Source organism: Danio rerio, chromosome 19 (genome assembly GCF_052040795.2).
Source record: "Danio rerio strain M-AB ecotype USA chromosome 19, GRCz13ab, whole genome shotgun sequence".
Classification (NCBI taxonomy): Eukaryota; Metazoa; Chordata; class Actinopteri; order Cypriniformes; family Danionidae; genus Danio; species Danio rerio.
Window position 1 is genome coordinate 48506183 of NC_141039.2, and position 24158 is coordinate 48530340.

The 24158-nt window shown below is 42.9% G+C and overlaps 1 protein-coding gene and 1 long non-coding RNA gene across 2 annotated transcripts in view; one reads left to right on the plus strand and one right to left on the minus strand.

The window, feature by feature from the left end:
• The window catches only part of eif3hb (eukaryotic translation initiation factor 3, subunit H, b), a 119048-nt gene extending 95795 nt beyond the window's left edge, over nt 1-23253 (minus strand). The window contains 1 exon segment of the mRNA NM_001035264.2: nt 23130-23253. Coding sequence (NP_001030341.1) covers nt 23130-23204 — 75 coding nt within the window. The 5' untranslated portion in view covers nt 23205-23253.
• LOC148679868 (uncharacterized) lies at nt 955-12773 on the plus strand. The gene is made up of 3 exons (XR_015945521.1): nt 955-2568; nt 8619-11072; nt 11621-12773. It is a non-coding gene; the product is annotated as an uncharacterized LOC148679868 (long non-coding RNA).
• Nucleotides 23254-24158: the final 905 nt, after the last annotated feature.

Here is a 24158-nt window from a genome sequence, read left to right on the forward strand (position 1 = left end):
TTTGTGTTTTGTTGTGTGTTTGTGTTTGTTTTGTGTTTGTTTTGTTTTAATTTGTGTTTGTTTGTTTTGTGTTTGTTTTGTGTGTTGTTGTGTGTTTGTTTTGTATTAATATGTGTTTGTTTGTTTTGTGTTTGTTTTGTTTTATTTTGTGTTTATTTTATTTTATGTTTGTTTTATTTTTTGTTTGTTTTGTGTTTTTTTATTTTGTGTTTGTTTTGTTTTTTGTTTTTTGTGTTTGTTTTATTTTGTGTTTTTTTATTTTGTGTTTGTTTTGTTTGTTTTTTTTTTGTTTTTTTGTGTTTGTTTTATTTTGTGTTTGTTTTATTTTGTGCTTGTTTTGATTGTTTTGTGTTTTGTTTTTTTATGTTTGTTTTATTTTGTGTTTGTTTTGTTTTGTGTTTGTTTTGATTGTTTTGTGTTTTTTTATTTTATTTTGTGTTTGTTTTGTGTTTTTGTTTTGTGTTTGTTTTATTTTGTGTTTGTTATGTGTTTTTTGTTGTGTTTGTTTAGTTTTTGTTTTGTGTTTGTTTTTTCTGTTTTTGTTTTCTGTTTGTTTTGTGTTTGTTTTGTGTTTTGTTGTGTGTTTGTTTTGTTTTGTTTTTTATTTGCGTTTGTTTTATTTTGTGTTTGTTTTCTGTTTGTTTTGTGTTTGTTTTGTGTTTTGTTGTGTGTTTGTTTTGTTTTGTTTTTTATTTGCGTTTGTTTTATTTTGTGTTTGTTTTATGTTTGTTTTGTGTTTTATTTGTTTTGTTTTGTGTTTTGGTTTGTGTTTGTTTTGTGTATGTTTTGTGTTTTGTTTGTTTTGTGTTTTGTTGTGTGTTTGTTTTGTGCTTGTTTTATGTACGTTTTGTGTTTATTTTGTTTTGCGTTTGTTTGTGTTTATTTTATGTTTGTTTTTTGTTTTATTTGTTTTGTGTTTTGTTTTGCATTTTTTTGTTTGTTTTGTGTTTGTTTCATTTTGTGTTTGTTTTGTGTTTCTACTTGCTTTGTGTTAGGTTTTTTCTCTGTTTGTTTGTTTTGTTTTCGTCTAACTTAGTTTCAGTTGTCAAGACTTATTGCCAATTATTTAATTTAATTTCATTTTTCAGTTATATGCAATAGTTTTTATTCTTATGCCGAATTATATTTCACATTTTTTTAAATAATATACTATTATGCAAAGTTATTTGTAATTTCATGTAACATTTTATATGCATGCATTAATTACTTTTTATCTCCATCCCAAAAAAATCTTCCCCATAAGAGTATTTTTGTTTCATTTAACTGCATTGCACACATCTTATAAAATATTCAGTCCACCAGAACGATGTGAATATCAAAGACACGTTGAATCTACTTCATAAATGACAAAAGGGTATTTTATATCTTTCCACTATATACGAGATCTGTGGGTTCTGGTTATAAAAGTCTCCTTAACTCTCAGAAATTGCTTCCAAGCACAAGCTCTGGATGAGGATCAGGCTTTGAAGATGAATGGATGGTGTCTAGTATTGATTTTTTTTTTCCCCCACATTGCTTCCTTAATCCTGGTTAAGCATGGGGAGATTTAAGCATAGGCCGATGTCAGAGTTTTCTGAACCAGGATCTTGTTAACCATGTCTTTCCTTCGGGCCCTGCTGACTTTTCAGCGCTGCTCTGCTGAACACAGTTTATCACTGTATCTCCCACCTATATTCATTTCAGACCTTTTTTTTGGTTAGGATTTAAATAAGGTTGTGCCTGCTGGTGGTCACAATTGAAAATCTATTATTGTGTTGGATGCCAGGTCTCCCGGACTCCAGGATCGATACTGCTTTGTGGACAGATTGGAGCCCCTGCTCTGCTCGGCTGAAGATGAATTAGATTTTTTCTATAAAAACGCAGCGCTCGGCTCTAACATTGAGCTTATCGCCGCCGTGTGGGATGCTTTACTCTTCACCTGTGCTATTTCATCCAGTGTTATTATCAGCGTCAGCCTTCCCGCGCATTTTTCCCATTCTCTTTCTGTCCTCATCTGTTATCTATAGGGGACATTTCTAATTCCAAATGGTTATGATCTGTATTAAAGTTTACGGATTAAAGATTAAGCCACATATTGTCCCAAATCCACCTGCTACAACATTCACCTTTCCTGAAATCCCATGGACTGTCCACTTTTTTATCATCTGTACTGCAGTCCATGCTTTCTGGTGGACTTTTTAGACGATACACATAATGAACGTTCCCTTTATTGCTTTATATACTTTATAATGTTGATAGGTATTGAAATATAGTAGCATTATATTATAATAGCAAATAAATCAATTTTGTATTTTATTTTGCTATCATCTAATACACTAACCGGCCACTTTATTAGGTACACCTTACTAGTACCGAGTTGAACCGCCTTTTGCCTTCAGAACTACCTTAATCCTTCATGGCATAGATTCAACAAGCTACTGGAAATATTTCTCAGAGATTTTGCTCCATATTGACATGATAGCATCCAGCAGTTGCTGCAGATCCATGATGCGACTCTCCGGTTCCACCACATCCCAAAGGTGCTCTATTGGATTGAGCTCTGGTGGCTGTGGAGGCCATTTGAGTACAGTGAACGTTCGAGGTTACTAAAGTAACCCTTCGTTCCCCGAGGAGGGGAACGGAAGCACTATAAGTGGATTTGATTGTAAAATCCACGCATTGGGGGAGGTTCGGTTCAGAAGCTACTCGTCTGAAAGAGTATTGAACGGGCCAATTAAGAATGAATTGGCAGCGCAAGCCTGCGCAGGTGAGCGGCATAAGCAATCAACTGAGTATATAAGCTCACCTGGCGCCAGCAGACACTATCCTTTTTAAGCTGAAGAGACTTTCAACAGCTAAGGGACAGTCATTATGGCGACGGAGTATAGTGCTTCCGTTCCCCTCCTCGGGGAACGAAGGGTTACTTTAGTAACCTCGAACGTTCCCCTTCGGGGGGAACTTCAGCACTATAAGTGGATTTGATTGTAAAATCCACGCATTGGGAGCCCATTGAAAGCGCCATAATGACTGCACCTTACCAACACCCCCGATGAGGAGATAGTCAAGCAAGCGTGACGCACCCACATCATGGGGGGCGCGGTCCTCCAACGTGTCCCTGGCCCTAATTTATCCTACTTCAACAGAAGTTTTACGGATTTATATATATTTTTTGGGAAGTCGTGAGCATCTAGATAATTCTAGGAAAATACGACAGTACGTTGGGAAGCGTGCAATCCCGATAGGGAGGACGCTGCGGAGGCCATCCGTTACCCAAGGGGGGATAGATGGCAGAATTTACATATGGACTAGCCCTAAAAAGGGGGAGTACGCATAGCAAAAGAGTGGTTAGCAGGGAGGGAAGACACGGGTCCGCCCAGGTGGGGGGGACTTAACCGTGGCTGAATAAGCATATGGGATCGCCTAGTGGGGACCACGCATAGCAGGCACCTTTACCCAAAACGCGGGCTGACCAGCGGGCAGACCTACAACGTAGTGGGCCAGCAAGTGACTCCTCCGCTGAGTCAGTGCTGGGGGCCACGGAGGAATCTGCAGGGCTCACCTGACGGGGAACTTTACTGACAGATAAAAAGGCGCACGTATCTCCGTGTTAGGGAAAATGACGCAGCAAGCGTGTTTCAACACCCTACCGAATTGTTTCCTCAATCACCAAGGGTTACCTAATACCCTTGAGGAAACCGGCTCCACTCGCAGATTGTAAAACCTTGCAAATGTGTTGGGTGTCACCCAGCCCGCAGCTCTACAGATGTCTGTTAGAGGGGCGCCGCGTGCGTGCGCTCGAGAGGATGCGAAGCTCCGAGTGGAGTGCGCACGCGCTCTCGGGGGACGCGGCTCATCTCGGCTCTGATAGTGAAAGAAGGCATCCACAATCTAGTGGGAACTTATTTCGGTACGGCACTTCCCTGCTGCCGACCGCTATAACAGACGAAGAGCTGCTCAGATGATCTAAACTCTGAGTGCGGTCCGGATAATACGCAAAACGCGAACTGGACAATAAATAAGGGCTGGGTCTGCCTCCTCCGAGGGCAGCGCTTGCAGGCTCACTACCTCGTATTAAAACGGAGTGGTAGGAACCTTGGGCACATATCGCGGGCGGGGTCTCATACGTGAGAGAAGCCAGCCCAATTACAGGCACGAGTCACTGACCGAAAAATGCCTCCGGGTCCCCGACCCTCTAATCGATATCAACGCGACCAGCAGAGCTGTCTTCAGGGACAGAAAGATACTGAGTCGAGGATCGAAGGGATCTGACGCGGCTTGTGTAGCGAGGGCGAGATCCTAAGAGGGCATGAGAGGGGGCGGGGTGGATTAATTCGCTTAACGCCCCTGAGGAACCGGATGATGAGGTTATGCGTTCCCACGGTGCTGCCAGCCACCGCGTTATGAGAGCGGAGATGGCAGCCACGTAACCTTGAGTGTGGAGGGCGACAGCCTGCTCTCCAGCTTCTCTCGGCGTAAAGAAAGCACAACGCTGATCTGGCAAATTACGGGGGTCTTCTCAGCGAGAGACACACCATTCAGTGAATAGACTTCACGTCAGGGCATAGGCGCGCTCGGGGAGGGGGCTCTAGCCCGAGTGACGGTATTAGCCACCGCAATCGGAGGTTACCTAAGTCTTCCTCGCGTCTAAAAATCTCCAAAGATCGGCGAGGGTGCCAGGTGGTGCCCTGTCCCTGAGAGAGTAGGTGCTCTCTCGAAGGGACTGCCAGGGGAGGGCTATCGCGAGGGAGAGCTCTGACATCCAGGTCCGGTTGAGCCAGAGGGGCGCAACCAGCAACCTGTTCCTCGTCCTCCCTGACCATGCACAGTAACTGCGCGAGCAGGCTCACTGGGGGAAACGCGTATTGCGCGTGCCCCGAGGCCAGCTGTAAGCCAGTGCATCCGTGCCGAGAGCGCTCGGTCAGGGAAAGAACAACTGGCAATGAGCGATCTCGGGGGAAGCAACAGATCGATCTGGGCTTCCCCGAATCGCGCCCATATCAGCTGAACAGACTCGGGGTGGAGTCTCCATGCTCCAGGACGCAAGGCTGCCGTGAGAGCGCATCGGCTGCACGGTTGAGCTTGCCTGAATATGAATGGCGTGCAGCGATTTCAGCCGCGGATGACTCCAGAGGAGCAGACGGCGGGCGAGCTGAGACATGCGGCGAGAGCGCATACCCCCTATACGGCTGATATACGCCACCGCCGCCGTACTGTCCGTCCTGACCAGCACGTGTTGCCGCTCCAGCACCGGAAAAAAACGGTGGAGAGCGAGGAACACTGCCAACAGCTCCAAGCGATATGCCAATGCAACTGGGTACCTTTCCACAGGTCCGCAGCCGCATGCCCGCAACGCACAGCCCCCCAGCCCGTGTTGGAAGCGTCTGCTGAAACGACAACAAGACTGGACGCCTGTTCTAGAGACACCCAGGCCTGTAGGAACGAGGGGTCGCTCCAAGGGCTGAGGGCGCGGCGACACAGCGCAGTAACAGAGACTCGGTGTGCGCGCGCGTGCCATGCGCGTCTGGGGACTCGATCGTGAAGCCAGTGCTGAAGTGGTCTCATATAGAATAATCCGAGCGGCATGAAGCGGCTGCGGATGCCATATGCCCCAGGAGCCTCTGAAATAGTTTCAGTGGGACCACTATTTTACTGTCGAGCTCTCTCAGACAGTACAGCATCAGCTGAGCGCGCTCTCCGGAGAGGCGCGCTGCCATGGTGACCGAGTCCAGCTCCAGCCCGAGAGAAGAGATCCTCTGCACGGGGGCGAGTTTGCTCTTTTCTCGGTTGACCTGAAACCCCCACAGGTGGAAGTGCCAGAGCACTTTGTCTCTGTGCATAATCAACTCTGTGCATAATCAAAGAGAGGGCAAATTCAGCCAGTCGTAAGAAATTGAGTATGCAGATGCCCGCGAGCCGAAGGGGCGCTGAGGCACCCTCCGCGGGCTTGGTGAGGACCCGCGGAGACAGAGAGAGCCCGAAGGGGAGGGCTTTGTATTGCCAAGCTCGACCTTCAAACGCAAACCGCAGAAACTGTCGGTGGCGAGGAAGAGTGGAGACATGGAAATACGCGTCCATCAGGTCTAATGCTGCAGACCAACCCAGAGGACGAACGCACCGGAGGATGCGCTTCTGCGTTAGCATTCTGAACGGCAGCTTGTGCAGGCAGCGGTTCAAAACGCGCAGATCTAGGATTGGCCGTAACCCACCGCTCTTTTTGGGCACGATGAAGCGTGGGCTGTAAAACCCGCTCTCCATCTCGGCTGGAGGGAGCGGCTCGATTGCATCCTTCGCCAGGAGGACAGCAATCTCCTCTCGCAAGACAGGGGCGGACAGGGGGCTGACCCTGGTGAATACACACCCGTGACTTGGGGGGCCGTTTCGCGAACTGAATCGCATAGCCGAGTCTGATTGTGCGTATGAGCCACCGCGAAGAGCTGGCCCGCGCTAACCAGGCAGGCAGAGCTCTCGCTAATGGACTCATCGCTACAATCGCTGACGTACCAGCAGTGGGGCAGCGCGGAGTGGGTGTGCTGATCCGGGAAGCTCGCGGGTCCCACGGAAAAGCTGGAGGTGAGATATTTGCTCTCACTCCAAACCCGAGCTCCGGAGGGGAGGCTCGAGGGGTGGGAGAAAGGAGACCGTCCTCCCAGCGCTCGTGAGCCACTGGCGAAACGCACCGAATCTGCAAGCTAGAAAGCATAGCGTCCCAGACTGGCAGATTTCGGGCTGTCACATCTGGGGAAGTGAAAAGTGCCCTTTCATAATGTTTTCATGGCAGTAAAAAGTGCCGTTGGAAATGGGGCCCCGCCCTCCAGCGGGGAAAGAGCAAGTTCCCTCTTCTCCAGATGGCCTGTCCCAGGGGCGCTTCGCGGTCCGTTGCCGGACTTAGCGGCGTTCTGGGCAGGGGGGCTGCCTGCTTCCGAGGTGCCCGACGCGCTCGCTTCGCCGAAGGCGTGTGCGGGGGCGGAGCAGCTCTCGTAGGCGGGCGCCTTCGGCGAGGAGCAGGTATGAATGGCACGGCGGGCGGAGCGGGCTACGGACCGCCGATAAGACATCACCCACCAACTGCTCTCTCACCGCCTTGAATTCCTGGGTGAATTCACAGACAGTGTCGCCGAACCTGGCTGGGGATATGGGGAAGTCAAGAAAGCGGACTTTGTCGACTTTGCGCATATCAGCCAGGGGTGGCGCTCCTGGACCACTAATGTGGACATCGTCCTCCCCAACGCACACGCAGCGGACTCAGTAGTCCGAAGAGCTAAGTCGGCGGCGGTGCGAAGCTCGTAAGCCTGGGTTGGACCCACCCTCGTGCAGCTCGGCCAGCGCCTGCGCTTGGTAGCGCTGGTAGGTGGCTATCGCATGCAAGGCGGAAGCAGCCTGGCCCGCAGCTATGTAAGCTCTAGCTCCGAGGGAGGTAGATAACTTACAGGCTTTGGATGGGAGACGAGGCGAACCCGCCAAGAAGAGGCGCCGCGCGGATTTACCGCCATCGCGCACTCAACCTGAGGAATCGCCACATACCCCCTGGCTGTTTCACCGTCAAGAGTGGTTAGGGTGGAGGAACACGCAGCACGAGCAGAAAAAAGTGCTTTACAAGACCGCGTGAGCCTACTGTGCACCTCCGGGAAGAAGGGAACGCCCCTCTAGTCGGTCCGGCCGCGGAGCTGGGGGATAAACCATCTCCAACCCACGGCCGAAGCAGCCCGGGAAAGCACGGCTAACATGTCCGTTTCAGGATCCGTAGTGACAGCGCTCACCAGCCCGAAGGGGGCGAGCGGGTCTGGATCATCATCGGACAATGAAAGCCCACCCTCCGATGCCGCGGTGGACATCTGGTCTCCGGTGTCATCGGGCGTAAGGGCTACCATCTGTTAGACGGATCGCTTCCCCCGCCCGAAGCTTGGATGGAGCGCTTAGAGGAGCGGGAGGTCCGCGGGCCCGTGGGCGACGGATTATCTCTCGCTGAAACCCTCAGATCTGCCCGAGTGCCCGCTGCAGAGCAGGGGACAACTGGGGTGGTTCGCCCTTTTGCAAAGGCTAACCGCGATCTTGCGCAACAGTCATGGCACCGCAATGACGACATGAACTGCCCGCGAGCAGCGCATTAACATGCTGGACCCCCAGACATGTAACGCAGTGCCCGCGCCCATCATCCGAGGACAGGAAACCACCGCATCCAGAAACGCACAGTCGGAGCGCCGTCCTGATAAGGACGTGCTGCACGACTGTGTTGCTCTTTCTGTGAAGTTTGCAACTTTATACGCACCGCTCTGGAGGACCGGACCCAAAGAACGCCAGGCAAGGGAGAAACCCAGCTCGACCGTCTGCCACTGCGTGTACACACTCTGGACCGGGAGAATGCTCTCGTTCGCTCAGAATCGCTGGTCACAGCAGGAGGAACCCTCATCGACTCGATCAGAAAGTCTCTGAAGCGAAAAGGATAGTGTCTGCTGGCGCCAGGTGAGCTTATATACTCAGTTGATTGCTTATGCCGCTCACCTGCGCAGGCTTGCGCTGCCAATTCATTCTTAATTGGCCCGTTCAATACTCTTTCAGACGAGTAGCTTCTGAACCGAACCTCCGCCAATGCGTGGATTTTACAATCAAATCCACTTATAGTGCTGAAGTTCCCCCCGAAGGGGAACTCATTGTCATGTTCAAGAAACCAATCTGAGATGATTCGTGCTTTATGACATGGTGTGTTATTCTGCTGGATTAGTCATCAGATGATGGGTACACTGTGGTCACATGGTCAGCAACAATACTCAGGTAGGCTGTGGCGTTTACACGATGCTCAATTGGTGCTAATAAGCCCAAAGTGTGCCAAGAGTATCTCCACGACACCATTACACCACCACCAGCAGCCTGAATCGTTGATACAAGGCAAGATGGATCCATGCTTTCATGTTGTTGACGGCAAATTCTGACCCGACCATCCGAATGTGGCAGCAGAATTGGACACTCATCAGAGCAGGCAACGTTTCTCCAATCTTCTATTGTCCAGTTTTCTGCTGCTGTAGCCCATCTGCCACAAGGTTGGATGTGTTGTGCGTTTAGGGATGCTTTTTTGCAGACCTCAGTTGTAGTGAGTGGTTATTATGGTGTCTTGAGAAAGTCAACATATGTTATACGACACAACATATGTTATATGACACTGTTATACTACTTAAACTTATTAATCTTCCGTCTTCTTAGATTATTTTAAGAACACATCTCTTCCAGGACCGTTCATACTACAACCACCAAACCAACTCTAAACCTCCAAACTATACTGAATTAAGTTGCTATGTCTTTTCCAACTGATCCGACTAACGGTTTTTTGAAAACTGACCCGGAAAATTCCAAAAAGTCCCATTGACTTAACATTGGACCAAACTTTGTAACCTCATAACTTTGTGCCAGACAGTCATGCAGACTTAAGGTTGGGCTCATTAAGCTCAGACAACCAATCTGTCAACCACTGATGACCTTTCAACTTACTATTCACGCCCTAGCAACCATTTACCACACCCTAGCAACTGTCCCATAGACTTCCATTGTAAAAACTGCCATTGACTTTACATTGGACACACTAACAACATACCAATACATACTAGAGACATACTAACAAGCATACTAACACACTGATCAGACTACAACCACACTTATACATACTAAGAATATTTTAACAAACATACTAATCATACAAGCAAACGTACTAACATGCTAAGTCAAACTATAAACATACTAGCAACATGCTAATTCATACTAAATTCAAGGTAGCAACATGCTAGCTTGTATTAGAAACATGCTAGCAACATGCTAATTCATACTGGAACCATGCTACCAACATGCTATTTTTGCTAGAAACATGCTAGAAAAACATTCTGAATTAGTTGTGGTGGGTTGGCGAGTCGATTGCGGCCGGGGTTGGGGGTTGGGGTTGGTGTAAGTCGCGAGATGAAGAGCCGGGAGGGGGATTGTGGAGTCTGAATGCGATTTGCGTTCGCAAGGTGAAGAGCGGGGGACGGTAGAGGGGAGGTTGAGGCAATCGCTAGCTGAAGAGCGGGGGCATTGTCTATCCATGACTAAAAAGGGGACGTGCACTGCACAGGTTGAGCCCTATGTGTGCATGTGTGTGCATGTGTGCAAGTTATAACTGTTTCAAACTAGTTTGAGTTACTTTTGCCTTTCTATCAGCTGGAACTAGTCTGGCCATTCTCCTCTGACCATCAACAAGGCATTTGCGCCCACAGAACTGCCGCTCACTGGATATTTCCTCTTTTTCAGACCATTCTCTGTAAACCCTAGAGATGGTTGTGCGTGAAAATCCCAGTAGATCAGCAGTTTCTGAAATACTCTGATCAGCCCTTCTGGCACCAACAACCATGCCACGTTCAAAGTCACTTAAATCACCTTTCTTCCCCATTCTGATGCTCAGTTTGAACTGCAGCAGATCGTCTTGACCATGTCTACATGCCTAAATGCATTGAGTTGCTGCCATGTGATTGGCTGATTAGACATTTGCATTAACAAGCAGTTGGACAGGCGTACCTAATATAGTGGCCAATAAGTGTATATTCATTTGCTATTGCTGAACATGACCTCATACTATTCCTCTACATTGAGAGGTCCCATTTTTCTTAAGGAAAGCACTTAATTTTCAGGACATCAGTAACCTGACAGCGAACATTCATGCCCATAATGCCCTGAGCGACAGGTAGAGCGCTGTGAGTGATTGTAAGCTGGCAGGATCGTCAATTCCCGCTTGTCAGATGATTGGCTGTTTTGGTTGCTTGCCATCTGATTATCAATAAAAGTGACGGCTTGGGAATAAGTGAGCATTAATCCTATTAGGCAAAACTCCAACAGGTCAAAGAGCCAGTATTAGCTCCTCCATTAACATTCCACCAAGACGACTGCACCAAAAATAATAAAATAAATAAACAATGCAGGACTTTAAAGCATTCAAGAAGATTAATGATATAGAAAATAAATAGGATTGTTTTAAATAATTCCAAAACATCATCATAAATGTCTGAGACTGACCCACTAAGGATTGAATGAAACTAAATGCACTAAAATAGATGTAAATAAAAAAATATACAGTTGAAGTCAGAATTATTAGCCCCCTTTTTTTTTCTTTTTTTAATATTTCCCAAATGATGTTTAACAGAGCAAGGAAATTTTCACAGTATGTCTGATAATATTGTTTCTTCTGGAAAAAGTCTTATTGGTTTTATTTCAGCTAGAATAAAAGCAGTTTTTAACTTTTTAAGTCATTTTAAGGACAAAATTATTAGCCCCTTTAGGTTGTTTTTTTTTCGATAGTCTACAGAATAAACCATCATAATACAATAACTTGCCCTATTACCCTAACCTAGTTAACCTAATTAACCTAGTTAAATGTCACTTTAAGCTGTATAGAAGTGTCTTGAAGAAAATCTAGTCAAATATTATTTACTCTCATCACGGCAAAGAGAAAATAAATCAATTACTAGAAATGAGTTATTAAAACTATTATGATAATAAATGTGCTGAAAAAATCTGCTCTCCGTTAAACAGAAAATTGGGAAAAAACAATAAACAGGGGGCTAATAATTCTGACTTCAACTGTATATAGTTAAAATATATATATTTTAAAAATAATATACAGTTGCAGATTCCTTACGGAAAGCGAATGTACCATACACCGGGAGTGACCAGGAATGTACCACACACATCAGAAAATATCAGCTTGTGTGTGACTTTGTAGACAGGTTTCCACGGGTCCACAACTATAAAAATCATGGTTTGACCAACTGCGATAAAACATATTAGAGGTATTCTGAGAAAATATCAGCGTGAGAGTGTGTAGAAACATGTAAACGCAAGTACACAGAAACAATCAAAGCACGGCACATGTTGACTGTTAAAGATATCAAAACCGATCTCAATCTGTAGACCAGAGTAGCTCTGCTAAATAGGTCAATTAATACTCGCGCAGAACCTTTTGACTTGGGTTTGAATCCCGTTGATGACATGTCAGTTATAATTATTTCTTAACATTAATTTAGGTTATATATTGTTCTGCCACACAATTATATTAAAATCAATAATGTTTACGCTGGCACCAAGTAATAAGAATCTTTATTCGGTATAGGTATATGTTTTTTTGAAAAAGTAACAGAATGAATAGTTCACATCTGAAAAGAGGCCTCAGTTAACACGGACACCAGTTAAACTGTAACACTGGCCTCATTCAGTTTACTGTTAAGAGCCCTCAAGCAGATGTTCACATTGTGTAGACTTGACATCATGTCCATGATTACAGCGTACGAGTGGCCCTCGTTAAAATATTAAACACATTGATGTAGTATGTCTGGTGTTTCCGTCTGGTCCGTGTCGTTTATAAACTCCAAACACTGACCACACGTAAAGCAAAAACGCGTTAAGCTGCTCATGTGTTTGCCACAAAACGGGCAAAACAACCCTCAACCGAGACCCTGTACGGTCACCATAAACAATAGCCCCTTTCACACAGTGATACATATCCGGAAAATTTCCGGAACGACTTTACCGGTAGATTCAAAAAAGCGCTGTTCACACAGGCGAGGATGTTACGGAATTTTTCCAGAAAAGAGCATTCACACATCCATTCCAAAATACCGGTAAATTCTGACATCATTAACCAGAAATTACCTCTAAACGGCTGCGCTTGTATTTGTAAACATTTTACTACATTACAAACTCTGGACGGATCAGTGTTGTGAAAACTTCGATGAAAACATATAGAGAAACACTTTCGCATGTGGAGATGTTCATGTTGTTTGTGTGTGTGTGTGTGTGTGTGTGTGTGTGTGTGTGTGTGTGTGTGTGTGTGTGTGTGTGTGTGTGTGTGTGCGTGCTGGCTCAACAGCTGATTCATGGGCACATGCGACGCAGAGCTTAAAGGTAAACAAACAAAGGCTTATTTTAAGCATATTATCGATAATTATTTACACAGTTGGCATTAAGAAGAAACATATTACCGTTATCTGACTAACATTTAGCAGCTAAATGTGTCTGGAAAAATATTCAAAAGCTTTTATTTTCATTAACCGCGCGGACGTGAATGCGTCTGACTGTTCTGATTGGCTAAAGTAGACGTCACACATCAGCACGTTCTTTAGAACAAATTTACCGGTATTTTCAAAAAGGGCCAGTTCACACATACACACCTTTCCGGAAAATTGCCGGTAATTTTTCGGGAAGGTCTCTATGTGTGAAAGGGGCAAAAAAAACATTAGAAATCAGAACCCTATTAGGTATCGATACTTTCACGCCCTTCACAAAAACCACAGAATGTTTCCTGAAATTAATCAAAGTGGAAACAGCCAGAGTACAAAACAGCGAGTTCACACAGCAATGAATACATCCGGATGTGTCAAGTCTGAACAAAGCCCTCGCTCCCAGTCTTAGCGGGACAAGGTGACCGGAGGAACTACAGAGCAAACGGCGTGCATTCACAGGTGGAGAGGAGACTGATGTCTAACAGAAGCTGAAGCCACCAGGGACGAGGAGTGAAAATGAGGAAGGCATTGAGTTTCAGTCCCTGCAGAGCATCTGTCCGGCACGCTGACGCTCACACACCGCAAACAGCAGACAGGAGCTTCAGAAATCAACTGCACTGGACCAACGACCTCAAACATCCACTCGGAGTCAAAACTAAAGGCTCGAACATCACACCAAGCTTAATACCTATAAATATAATAACAATAAATATGTTTGCGTCCATCCACACTGATGAATAATAAATAATGTTCATTTTTTATTAGCTTTATCAAGCTATTATTTGTTGCTCTTACAACTGGATCGATGACAAGACTTTTGTCAGGTAGTGTACTGCTATATTGTGTTGCCTAAACCAGGGGTTTTCAAACTATGGGTCGCACATTGAACAAAGGTGGGTCGCGGAACGTCACATAGCTGCAGCTATATTTAGATTCCGGTGAATCAAAACCAGTACGATTGACGGCAATAACTCAAAAACCTCTTACCCTAAAAAGATCTAAAGTGTGTTTCCTACAAAAAGACAAAGCTGGTTATGTTTCACAGCTGTCTTCTTCTTTTTTTGCTCGACATTACGAGCACTGCTCCGTTTGAGCTCTCGCAATCTGCCTTTAGCCGGCAGAGCTCGCGCAGAGCGGAGCTCTCAGTAAGGGACCGTCGGAAAAGTGCTTATTTTATTTTTTCATTTTTTTTCGGGGTTTTTTTTTTTGGCTCTGTCCTGCGTGTTTTATTTTAAACACAACTAATTTTCTCTTAAATGAGCACAAACAGTTACTAAAGTAGTCGAATGCTTCATTATAGATCTGTGCATTCTCACATTAACACCTCTGTTATCAAACAAAACACAATGAGAGATTAATTTGCTGCTCTTCACTAAATAACTATAGTAACTTTAATCAATATGCAAATACAATCAAAAGTGAAATAGATTTTATAGCTTTATTTAATTTCTGGATAGGCCATTGATTTTAATAGGCTAAACCTTTTATTTTATTGTCAATATTTTCTAATGTTTGTTATGTCTCTATCATTTGAAGCTATTTGTTGTTCCATATTTTTTACATCCCAACGTTGACAGATTGCTAATCAATAAATAGCTATAGTGCTGTCTGTTAGTTTTAACGTCAGCTAATGTTATGGAAGGGCATAGATGTTATGGGAAACAGTAATAGTAATGTAACTACCCTCATCATTCCTTCCTCAAGCAAATGTGTAAATATTAGATCTATTCAGCATTAATGTTAATTGCATTGGCATATTTATCTGATGTTTTCCCAGCTTGTAGTAGCCGATCAAAAAGCGATTTAGTTTCTTATGACTACAATAGCAGTGGAATTTACTGCGATGTAACGGGGCTTGATCATAATCCAGGGGCTTGATCAAAGGTTGTTCATATTCTCTCCTGAAAAAAGAAGAGTATCTTCATCAACAAAAAAATGATCACAGTTACAGCCAGCATCCCACAAAAAGCACTTCGAGCCTCATTTTGTGCATATCAAATCACAAAATTCAAAAAGCCGCACACCATATATTTTTGACTGCTTTAAATGGATACATGTTTTTACCCATTTTTCCATATTAAAATATTATGGTGGGTCTTGAGATTGAATTACTTGCCTAGGTGGGTCCCGGAATAAAAAAGTTTGGGAATCCCTGTCCTAAACGGAATATAAACATGACACAAATTATGTTATTTAATGCAAAAAAAAACTACATTTATTTCTAAATTCTGAAGAAATGTTGTCATTAATTTTATGTGTTCATGCGCAAATCTTAAAGAGAAACTACAGAACGTCCGAATGGATTTTTTTTCCATAAAGTTGTATGTCTCCTGGGTCAAAACAGACCTAAATGCAGCATTTAGGGCTAAGTCTTTTAGATACCACAGGAAAATAAATAAATAAATAAATCTCTCAGCAACCCTATTTACAGGATGAAGTAAAAGCTTGCAGCAGAAGTGGTTTTGGTCTCCTGTTGACACTTTGACCTTCGCCAGAACGAGGCCCGGCGGCCAATCAGGAGCAACACTGAAGGACAAATAGGAAACTCAGCTTCACTTTTCTTCCTGTTGCCAGTCAGAGTCTTATTGTCAATCTCTCACTCTCGCTGTACAAGTGCTGGAGTTTATGGCGAATCGGGCTCTTCTCAGACTGTTAATCTGCACTTCAGAGAAGCTGTCGGCTCTCAGAGGGCCCTCGAGGGCCGTATATAAGCTTCACTAGTCTCACATTCACTCTGAAACATGATAAAGGGTGTGATGTCTTTTAAAGACAGCTAAAAATGTGTCATAGGGAGGAAAAGTGGAGCTGATTGTGCCTATTTTATCCTCAATTTAAATGATGGGAAGTAAAAATACTGTCAATACTGAATCAGTAAATCACTAACTGAAGACTTGCTCTGAGCAGATCATTCTGAATCAGTGAATCATAACTAAAGACTCGCTCTGAGCAGATCATTCTGAATCAGTGAATCATAATCTGAAGACTCGCTCTGAGCAGATCATTCTGAATCAGTGAATCATAACTGAAGACTCGCTCTAAGCAGATCATTCTGAATCATTGAATCATAACTGACGACTCACTCTAAGCTGATCATCTGATTCAGTGAATCATAACTGACGACTCGCTCTAAGCAGATCATTCTCAATCAGTGAATCATAATCTGAAGACTCGCTCTGATCAGATCATCTGAATCAGTGAATCATAACTGAAGACTCGCCCTGAGCAGATCATCTGAATCAGTGAATCATAACTGAAGACTCGCTCTAAGCAGATCATTCTCAATCAGTGAATCATAACTGACGACTCACTCTAAGCAGATCATTCTGAATCAGTGAATCATAATCTGAAGACTCGCTCTGATCAGATTATCTGAATCAGTGAATCATAACTGAAGACTCACTCCAAGTAGATCAATCTGAATCAGTGAATCCTAACTGAAGACTGGCTCTGAGCAGATCATTCTGAATCAGTGAATCATAACTGAAGACTCACTCCAAGCAGATCATTCTGAATCAGTGAATTATAACTGAAGACTGGCTCTGAGCAGATCATTCTGAATCAGTGAATCATAACTGAAGACTCACTCCAAGTAGATCATTCTGAATCAGTGAATCATAACTGACGACTCACTCTAAGCAGATGATCTGAATCAGTGAATCATAACTGAAGGTACACTCTAAGCATATGATTCTGAATCAGTGAATCATAACTGAAGACTCGCCCTAAGCAGATCATCTGAATCAGTGAATCATAACTGAAGACTCGCTCTAAGCAGATCATCTGAATTAGTGAATCATAACTGACGACTGGCTCTAAGCAGATCATTCTGAATCAGTGAATCATAACTGAAGACTCGCTCTGATCAGATCATCTGAATCAGTGAATCATGACTGAAGACTCACTCCAAGTAGATCATTCTGAATCAGTGAATCATAACTGAGGACTTGCTCTGAGCAGATCATCTGAATCAGTGAACCAAAACTGAAGACTCACTCTAAGTAGATCATTCTGAATCAGTGAATCATAATCTGAAGACTCACTTTAAGCAGAATCAGTGAATCATCTTATCTGAATCATAAGTTTTGTAATATTTATTAGGTACACTGGAGTAAAAAACAGAGTATTGAATTTTCAATATTTACACTAGAGTCAAGTAACAATCAATTCCCAGAGTTATTTTTAACCCAATACAGTGTAAAATATGACTCAATTATAGTGTAAATATCTTAAGAGTAACTTTAACTATGAAAATATTGAGACATTATGTTCACTCATTCAGGGTTGATTTGACACTGTTAAGAGTTGAAATAACACTGCTAATTTTGCAGTTATGATATCATTAATACCACATGCAGCGTTATCAAATCATGTCCTGGTGCCACCGTCTGAAGAACTTAGTGGCACCGGTGCAACTTTTAATGCCTGAAGCCCTGCATATATACGTTATATGCATAAATGTACGTTCTGATATAAATATATAGAGCGCAGAATCTATTGAGATGAAAGTGAATATTCCAGAGGGCTGTCTGCTTGTAGGCTCTGATGTCTGGATATAAGTCTCAGTCGTCAGCGTGTTCAGAAGAGACTGACAGCGAGCGTCACTGCAGGAGATGTGAAGCAGCGCTGATGTGCATGAAGAAGAGCACAGATGCAGTTCAGTGAATGTGTGGAGCGCTGCTGCCCCCTGCTGACCGATGACACATTGACCTCTCTGAGTTATCTGATCATGCAGAAAGAGAACCATGGCTTGACAATAGCAGAGACTGTAAAATTGGAAGAAGAAATTACTATTTTTAAGCATTTTCAATTGTATTTTTCTTCTGGAGAAAGGAAAAGTTCTTTTAGTTTTGGCTGGAGTAAATAAAAATATATTTTTTTTAATGGAACTGCTTAGGTCTATATTATTAGCCCTCTTTTGGCTACAGAAGAGATCACTGTTGTCCAATGACTTGCCTATAGTTAAGCCTTTAAATTGCACTTTAAGCAATACTAATAATAATGCTTTACTATTGGGTTGCACGTTGGCTCAGTGGCTAGCACTGTCCCCTAACAGCAAGAAGGTAACTGGTTCGAGTCCCGGCTGGGTCATTTCTGTGTAGAGTTTGCATGTTCTCCCCATGTTGGCGTGCGTTTCCTCTGGGTGCTCTGGTTTCGCCCACAGTCCAAACACATGCGCTATAGGGGAACTGATGAACTGAATTGGCCGTAGTGTGTGAATGTGTGTATGAACGCCTCGTCAAACATATGCTGGAATAGTTGGGGGTTCATTCCGCTGTGGTGACCCCTGATGAATAAAGGAGTATAAATTTATTGTCATTTAATCAATCAATCAATTTATAAATGTAGTTTGATGTTGACAACATTTATTTTAATTAAATTAAATGAACAAACAAGGGGATCTCTGATCTTGGACCCATTATACAAAAGTGAAGAACTCCAGAGGAAATCAAAAAGCGAGGATGATTTGCCTGTTTCCTGTTTCTCACGCACAGTCAGGCCTGATTTCACACCATTTAAAAAACGCTTAACTTTTGCCTGAAAGGTCAAAAATAAAGAGTCTGATATGACGGAGAGAGAAAGAGACACAGATACATATTCCTGGAAGGGATTTTGCGGAGCTCTGGGCTTAATCTGCTTTACCCACCCTGAAGCAGTCGCTCTAATCCACCTGCTTTATACGTTGAGCTTATTTGTATTCATCTAAAAACTCTGTGAGCAGCAGGTCTGCAGAATAGAGCGGGGCAACAATGGCTGATGCTCAGGTGGCTGAAGCCAAAGAGAAAAATACAGCAGATGACGGATATCAGACTCCTCTGCACATGCTCTAGGCACTGAGATTCTGACGGTATGATAACCCTGAATAAAAATGCACGGTATCACAGTATTGTAATTACTACTCTCTAAAATATGTTGCTTTTAAATGTCTGGGTTAAATAAAAACAACAACATTTACCCCCACTGAGCACAATATATTTTACTTTAGGAAACTAAGTTAGGGTGCTTTCACACCTGTGAATCGATTCAGTTGTTTTGAAATAGAGATTACAATTGTTACATTGTTGCTCTTTGCTCTTGGTGCGGTTCGCTTTCACACTGCAAAGCTTCTAATCGGACCAAAAGAGCCAAAACAAGTCACGTGTGAGTAAACTCTCCTCACATTGGTCAGAGTGTCAGGGTTTATTTTGCGGAGTCCCGCTCAGCTGTCAGGAGAAGTGGTGGTTTGGTGGTGTATAAAGGTTCGTGCGACATGTCAGAAGAGTTAGGAGAGATGCGGTGGGGAGGGGTGAGAAGGGTGCGCGACATAGCCTATTTGAGGACCGGGAGGGAGACACAAGATTGCCAGGAGATTATCATTCGTTTGCGGGCATCCGGAGACTCGCAAAACTTTCCGCCCTACTCATAATTCTCTCTTTATGTAACCGTATGCCTATTACATTTCCATAAAACACTGTGATATAACTGCGCTCGGATCAGATCAATTTCTCACTGCAATCGATACGCTCCAGAGTTTGTTTCAATCGAGCCGAGACCACCTCACTCAAGCGATCTCGGAGCGATTGATTAGGCGCGGATCTGAGAGCAATTAGTGGTTTCACATATCCCAAACGAACCGCACTAACTGGGCAAACGAGACAGATTGCGAAACAAAAGTTTAGGTGTGAAAGCACCCTTAAGCCTGATTTATACTTCTGCGTCAGGTGACCGGCGTAACTCACGGCGCATGCAAATGTGCATTTATACTTCTGCGCGCTGTCTCTGTCGGTCTGCATAAACACTTCCGAAACGCTAGTTGGCAGTGAGGTGTAAATGTTCCTCTGTGTCGAGTTTCTTCTTTGCTGTTTTGCTTTTCCTGAACACCGGGATGTACAAGTGGCTCAAACTCGCTCATTTTGAGGCAGGAACTGGCGGACGTGCAGCAACTTTAACTATGAGGTAAACACAAAACAAAACTTTCCATCCGGAGCTCCTTCACGGGACTCCACACTTGTAAACAATCACTCGCGACATTCGCGCGGCTCTCAGTCCCGCCCAGACTCGTCAGCGCTACCAAGCCGACCAATCACAGAGCTTACGCTTGCGACGTGTAGTTACATTTTTTTTACGGCCTAAGGGCCTACTCACACTATGCCATCCGTACCGTGCACAGGCCTGTTTCCCGGATCGTTTGAGAAGTGTGAGTGCGCTGAATCGCGCTCAAGCACGGTTCACTTGGCAGGCCCTAGCCCGGTTGGAAGAGGTGTGCCTGAGCGCGGATCACTTGGGCGAAACCGAAAGCGAGACGTGACTTTTAAGGCACTGTTTGATATGGATTTATTAATCATTCTTACTGTTCAGTGATCGCAAACTGCCGTAGTTAATTAAAGACGCAAACTCCTGACAGCACGCCAGCTGCGCACCTTCAGCAGACCTCCTCATTCCTGCAGCACGAGGGCTTTATGATTGTTTATGAGCGCCAAAAGTGGTGGATCTGTTCGGCGAAATATCTGACTGCCTGTCCCCGCATCCATAAGGACTGTTTGGCGAAATATTTGACGGCATATCAAACGACTGAAACGATATAACTAGAGAAATCTCCACTGTGCTACTGAGTGAGAGCGTATGGCAAGCCGTTTTAGCATTTAAACCTTGTTCTGACTATCCATAAATATATTTAGAGATATCTTTAATTATATTTTGACTAGTCATAATTATAATTCGACTAGTCAGATTGACAATTAGAGATATCTGCAATTACAATTGTACTAGTACGAAATCAGATTGGAGATATCTGCAAATATATTATGACTAGTCATTTTCCTCCATTGACTTCCATTGAAAAATATTTGCAGATATCTCTAAATGAGTTTTGACTCGTAAAAAAAAACAATTCAAGATATCTACAACTGTAATTCGACTATTAGTAAATTAATTAGAGATATCTTCAAATATATTTGTAAATATCTCTAAATATGACGAATTAAAGACATCTCCAAATGTATTATGACTAGTAAAAACTCAGTTGGAGATATCTCTAATTACAATTGTGACTAGTCAAAACTCATTTAGAGATATATGCAAATATTTTATCTCTAATAGAGATATCTCTAAATATATTTATGGAGTCAGAACAAAGATTTAAATGCTAAAAAGGCTTGCCATAGAGAGCGCTTCTGAACAGCGCAGCAGCGATGACGTAAGCGTGCCGAGGCCCGATATGGTGTGAGCGCGGGCCGTCGGGGGAGACGGGAGGGGGGACAAGCGTGCTTTGGCCCGGTTCGAGGCAACTGTACCTAGTGTGAGTACGGCCTAAGAGACTTATTTTACCGCTTGTAAAGGGGGTTTAATGAATCAACTTTAAAGCTAAATAATAACATTAAAACCAGTTAAATGGTAAAAATCATATGCAGTAAACAATAACAGCATCTGTTCTGTTTATTTGACATTTTCGTTTATGAAGCTGTCAAACTGGAATTCAACAGCTCTGGTCACGTGACTGTAACTACAGCCAATAGAAAGTACGACAGCCTGTCCTTTCATGTAAAACGCTATAGAAAATACACCTGTTGGCAGGGCTCGAAATTGCGACCATTTTGGTCGCATATGCGCCCGAAATTTTATCTATGCGACCATAAAATATTTTTGGGAGCATTTCTGCGAGTGCTTAAAATTGTTGTGTGCGACCAGTTTTTACTGCAAAATGTTCACCACATGCGCGGATTCGGGAGACATTCACGCAGAATTCATCTCTAAGCTCTTTGTTAGCACTTGAAACGGGAAACGCAGCGCTCAGGAATGGTTTTAAACAGTTGTCATGTCGTCTTGCTGCAGTAAAAAAATTCAAGTCCGTAATGCTTGCCCCGGCTTCGCGCTCTTCTTATTGGCCCACTGCTCTAGCACTGAACGCGAATGATTGGTTAATATCAGCTGTCAATCACTCAGTCAGCGCCTTCTGGCTTCGGATGACAGAGAGCTGCTACCGCGGAAAACTAAAGCGCTAAAGATGAGATTGAAGATAACGCGGACAGATTTAGTTTTAGAAACCATCTAGTTACAAATAATGACACATCTTACTAGTGATCATGTGCTGAATGTTAATCCACCATCTACACTTTTCCAAGAGTAGAAGACTTCTGTTGGCTTCAAGTCCGCTATAAAAAGTCTGTGGGATGGAGTTTCAGGTAACAGTTTCAGGTAACTGTTTGCCACATCTAGCACGAGAGCTTCTGTTTAATCCTTCATATAATTGCCAGATGCTCTCCGCCGTGCAAGGGGCAGCTATATGTCAAATTTAACATCACGTACACCATCACAAACGGGCTTACACTGAGTAAATTAATATCGCTAACTTACTCATGAAAAGACCGGTATGGCTATTAACATGACGTATGCATACAATAAGGTACAATATGTGTCAAAAGCATCAGTGCAATATCAGACAGCACTTGTGAGAACAGCACAGTTAACGTTATACCGTTCAGATCGTAACAGATTCATTCAAGCAGTGCGTGCAGGGCCGGTGAGCGCTCCGTGCTTTGGTCACTCAGTTATGTTATAAAAATCTATTTTCTTGTGATCACGGGATTTCGTTGAGACATATTTTCCTCACGCATGCATATTTATATTATTATTTTTTTGCTTGTTAGTTTGATTAGTGTTGATTTCAAATACAATAAATCTGTTTGTATAAAACTTGTAGTAACGGTGCTCATAATTGGTGGGTGCGACTAAATTTTGGCTGATGCGCCTAACTTTTTAAAGTTAGGAGCACCGGTGCTACCAAGCAAAAAGGTTAATTTCGAGCCCTGTGTTGTGACCATCAGAATTAAAATATCAATTAATTAAAACAAACTTTCCATGGGACAACAACCTAAAAGCTAAACCTGTAAAAAATATTTAAAAATATGATCGTTTCCATAGTCGTTTCTGAATTAAATAGGCTAATTTTTTATTTTTAACAATTGCACTTGTGTTAGTTGCAAACTGTGAACTTTCAGATTGTTGTATTATTATATATTATTGTTTTTTCAGTTTGTTTTATTATCATGCGTCATTCTAATCTGCTGGTGAACTAAACAGATGATTCAGTTCAGAATCACACAAACACGCGAGTCTTTTACTGTGAAATAATCTGCTACGATTGAGTTGTATCTGTGCGCTTACCAGTCCCTCGATTTGGATCTGTTTGACAGGTGTATCCAGTGTTTTTCCATTCGGGGTTTCTTTACGGGATGCCATTATTATTATTATCTTGATGAGCGCCGGGGATTCAAGAATCGAGAAGACCGTTAAACGAGCGGCTTCCGGCGAGCCGTTTGCGTCGAGTGAATCATTCATTAGAGTCGAATCTTTTTAATGATCGAACTGTTTCTAAAACAAGCCTTTTTTATTGACCACAACCAACAAGAACAGTGTCTTTTTTTATAAACTTTTATTAAGAAAAGAAGAAATGTACAACATTAATCAGGAAGTAATCTGTAGAATATTAGAATACAAGAATATACAAATACAAAGTGATAAGAACAATAAATAAAAAATAAAAAATAATAGAAAAAAAGAAAAAAAGGAGAACAAAATGAAGAAAGGGGAAGTACAAAATTAAATTAAATAAAGAAATACAGAAAGCATTAATTACTAACATACTGGAAGCATGATATTTTCATAAGTTTCTATTAATTTGCAGAATGTTTTGTTGTTAGACAGTCGTATAGCTTTAAGTAAAGAATCAAATTCAATTAAAAAATGGGCAAATGAGGGAGAGGTTTTAAGAAATTTTCGTTTGTGGATAAAGAGTTTTGCATATAATATAAAAAAAGTTTATATATATATATATATATATATATATATATATATATATATATATATATATATATATATATATATATATATATATATTCTTCGGTTTTATTCTTGGGACTACAATAATAACAAATATTATCTTTCAGTTTAAAGATTTGTTTTGTTGATTGGGATTTATTCAAATAATTATATAGATCTGACCAAAACTTTTGTGAGATTTTACATGTAAAAAAACATGTGAGTCAAAATTTCCTCATATTCCTGACAAAAGGAACTAGTATCTGCAATATCAGTAAATTTTGAGATAACTGCATTGACCGGGTTTATTTTGTGTAGAATTTTAAAATGGGTTTCCTTTGCTTAGTTTGGGATTACGTATTTATATGGGAGAAG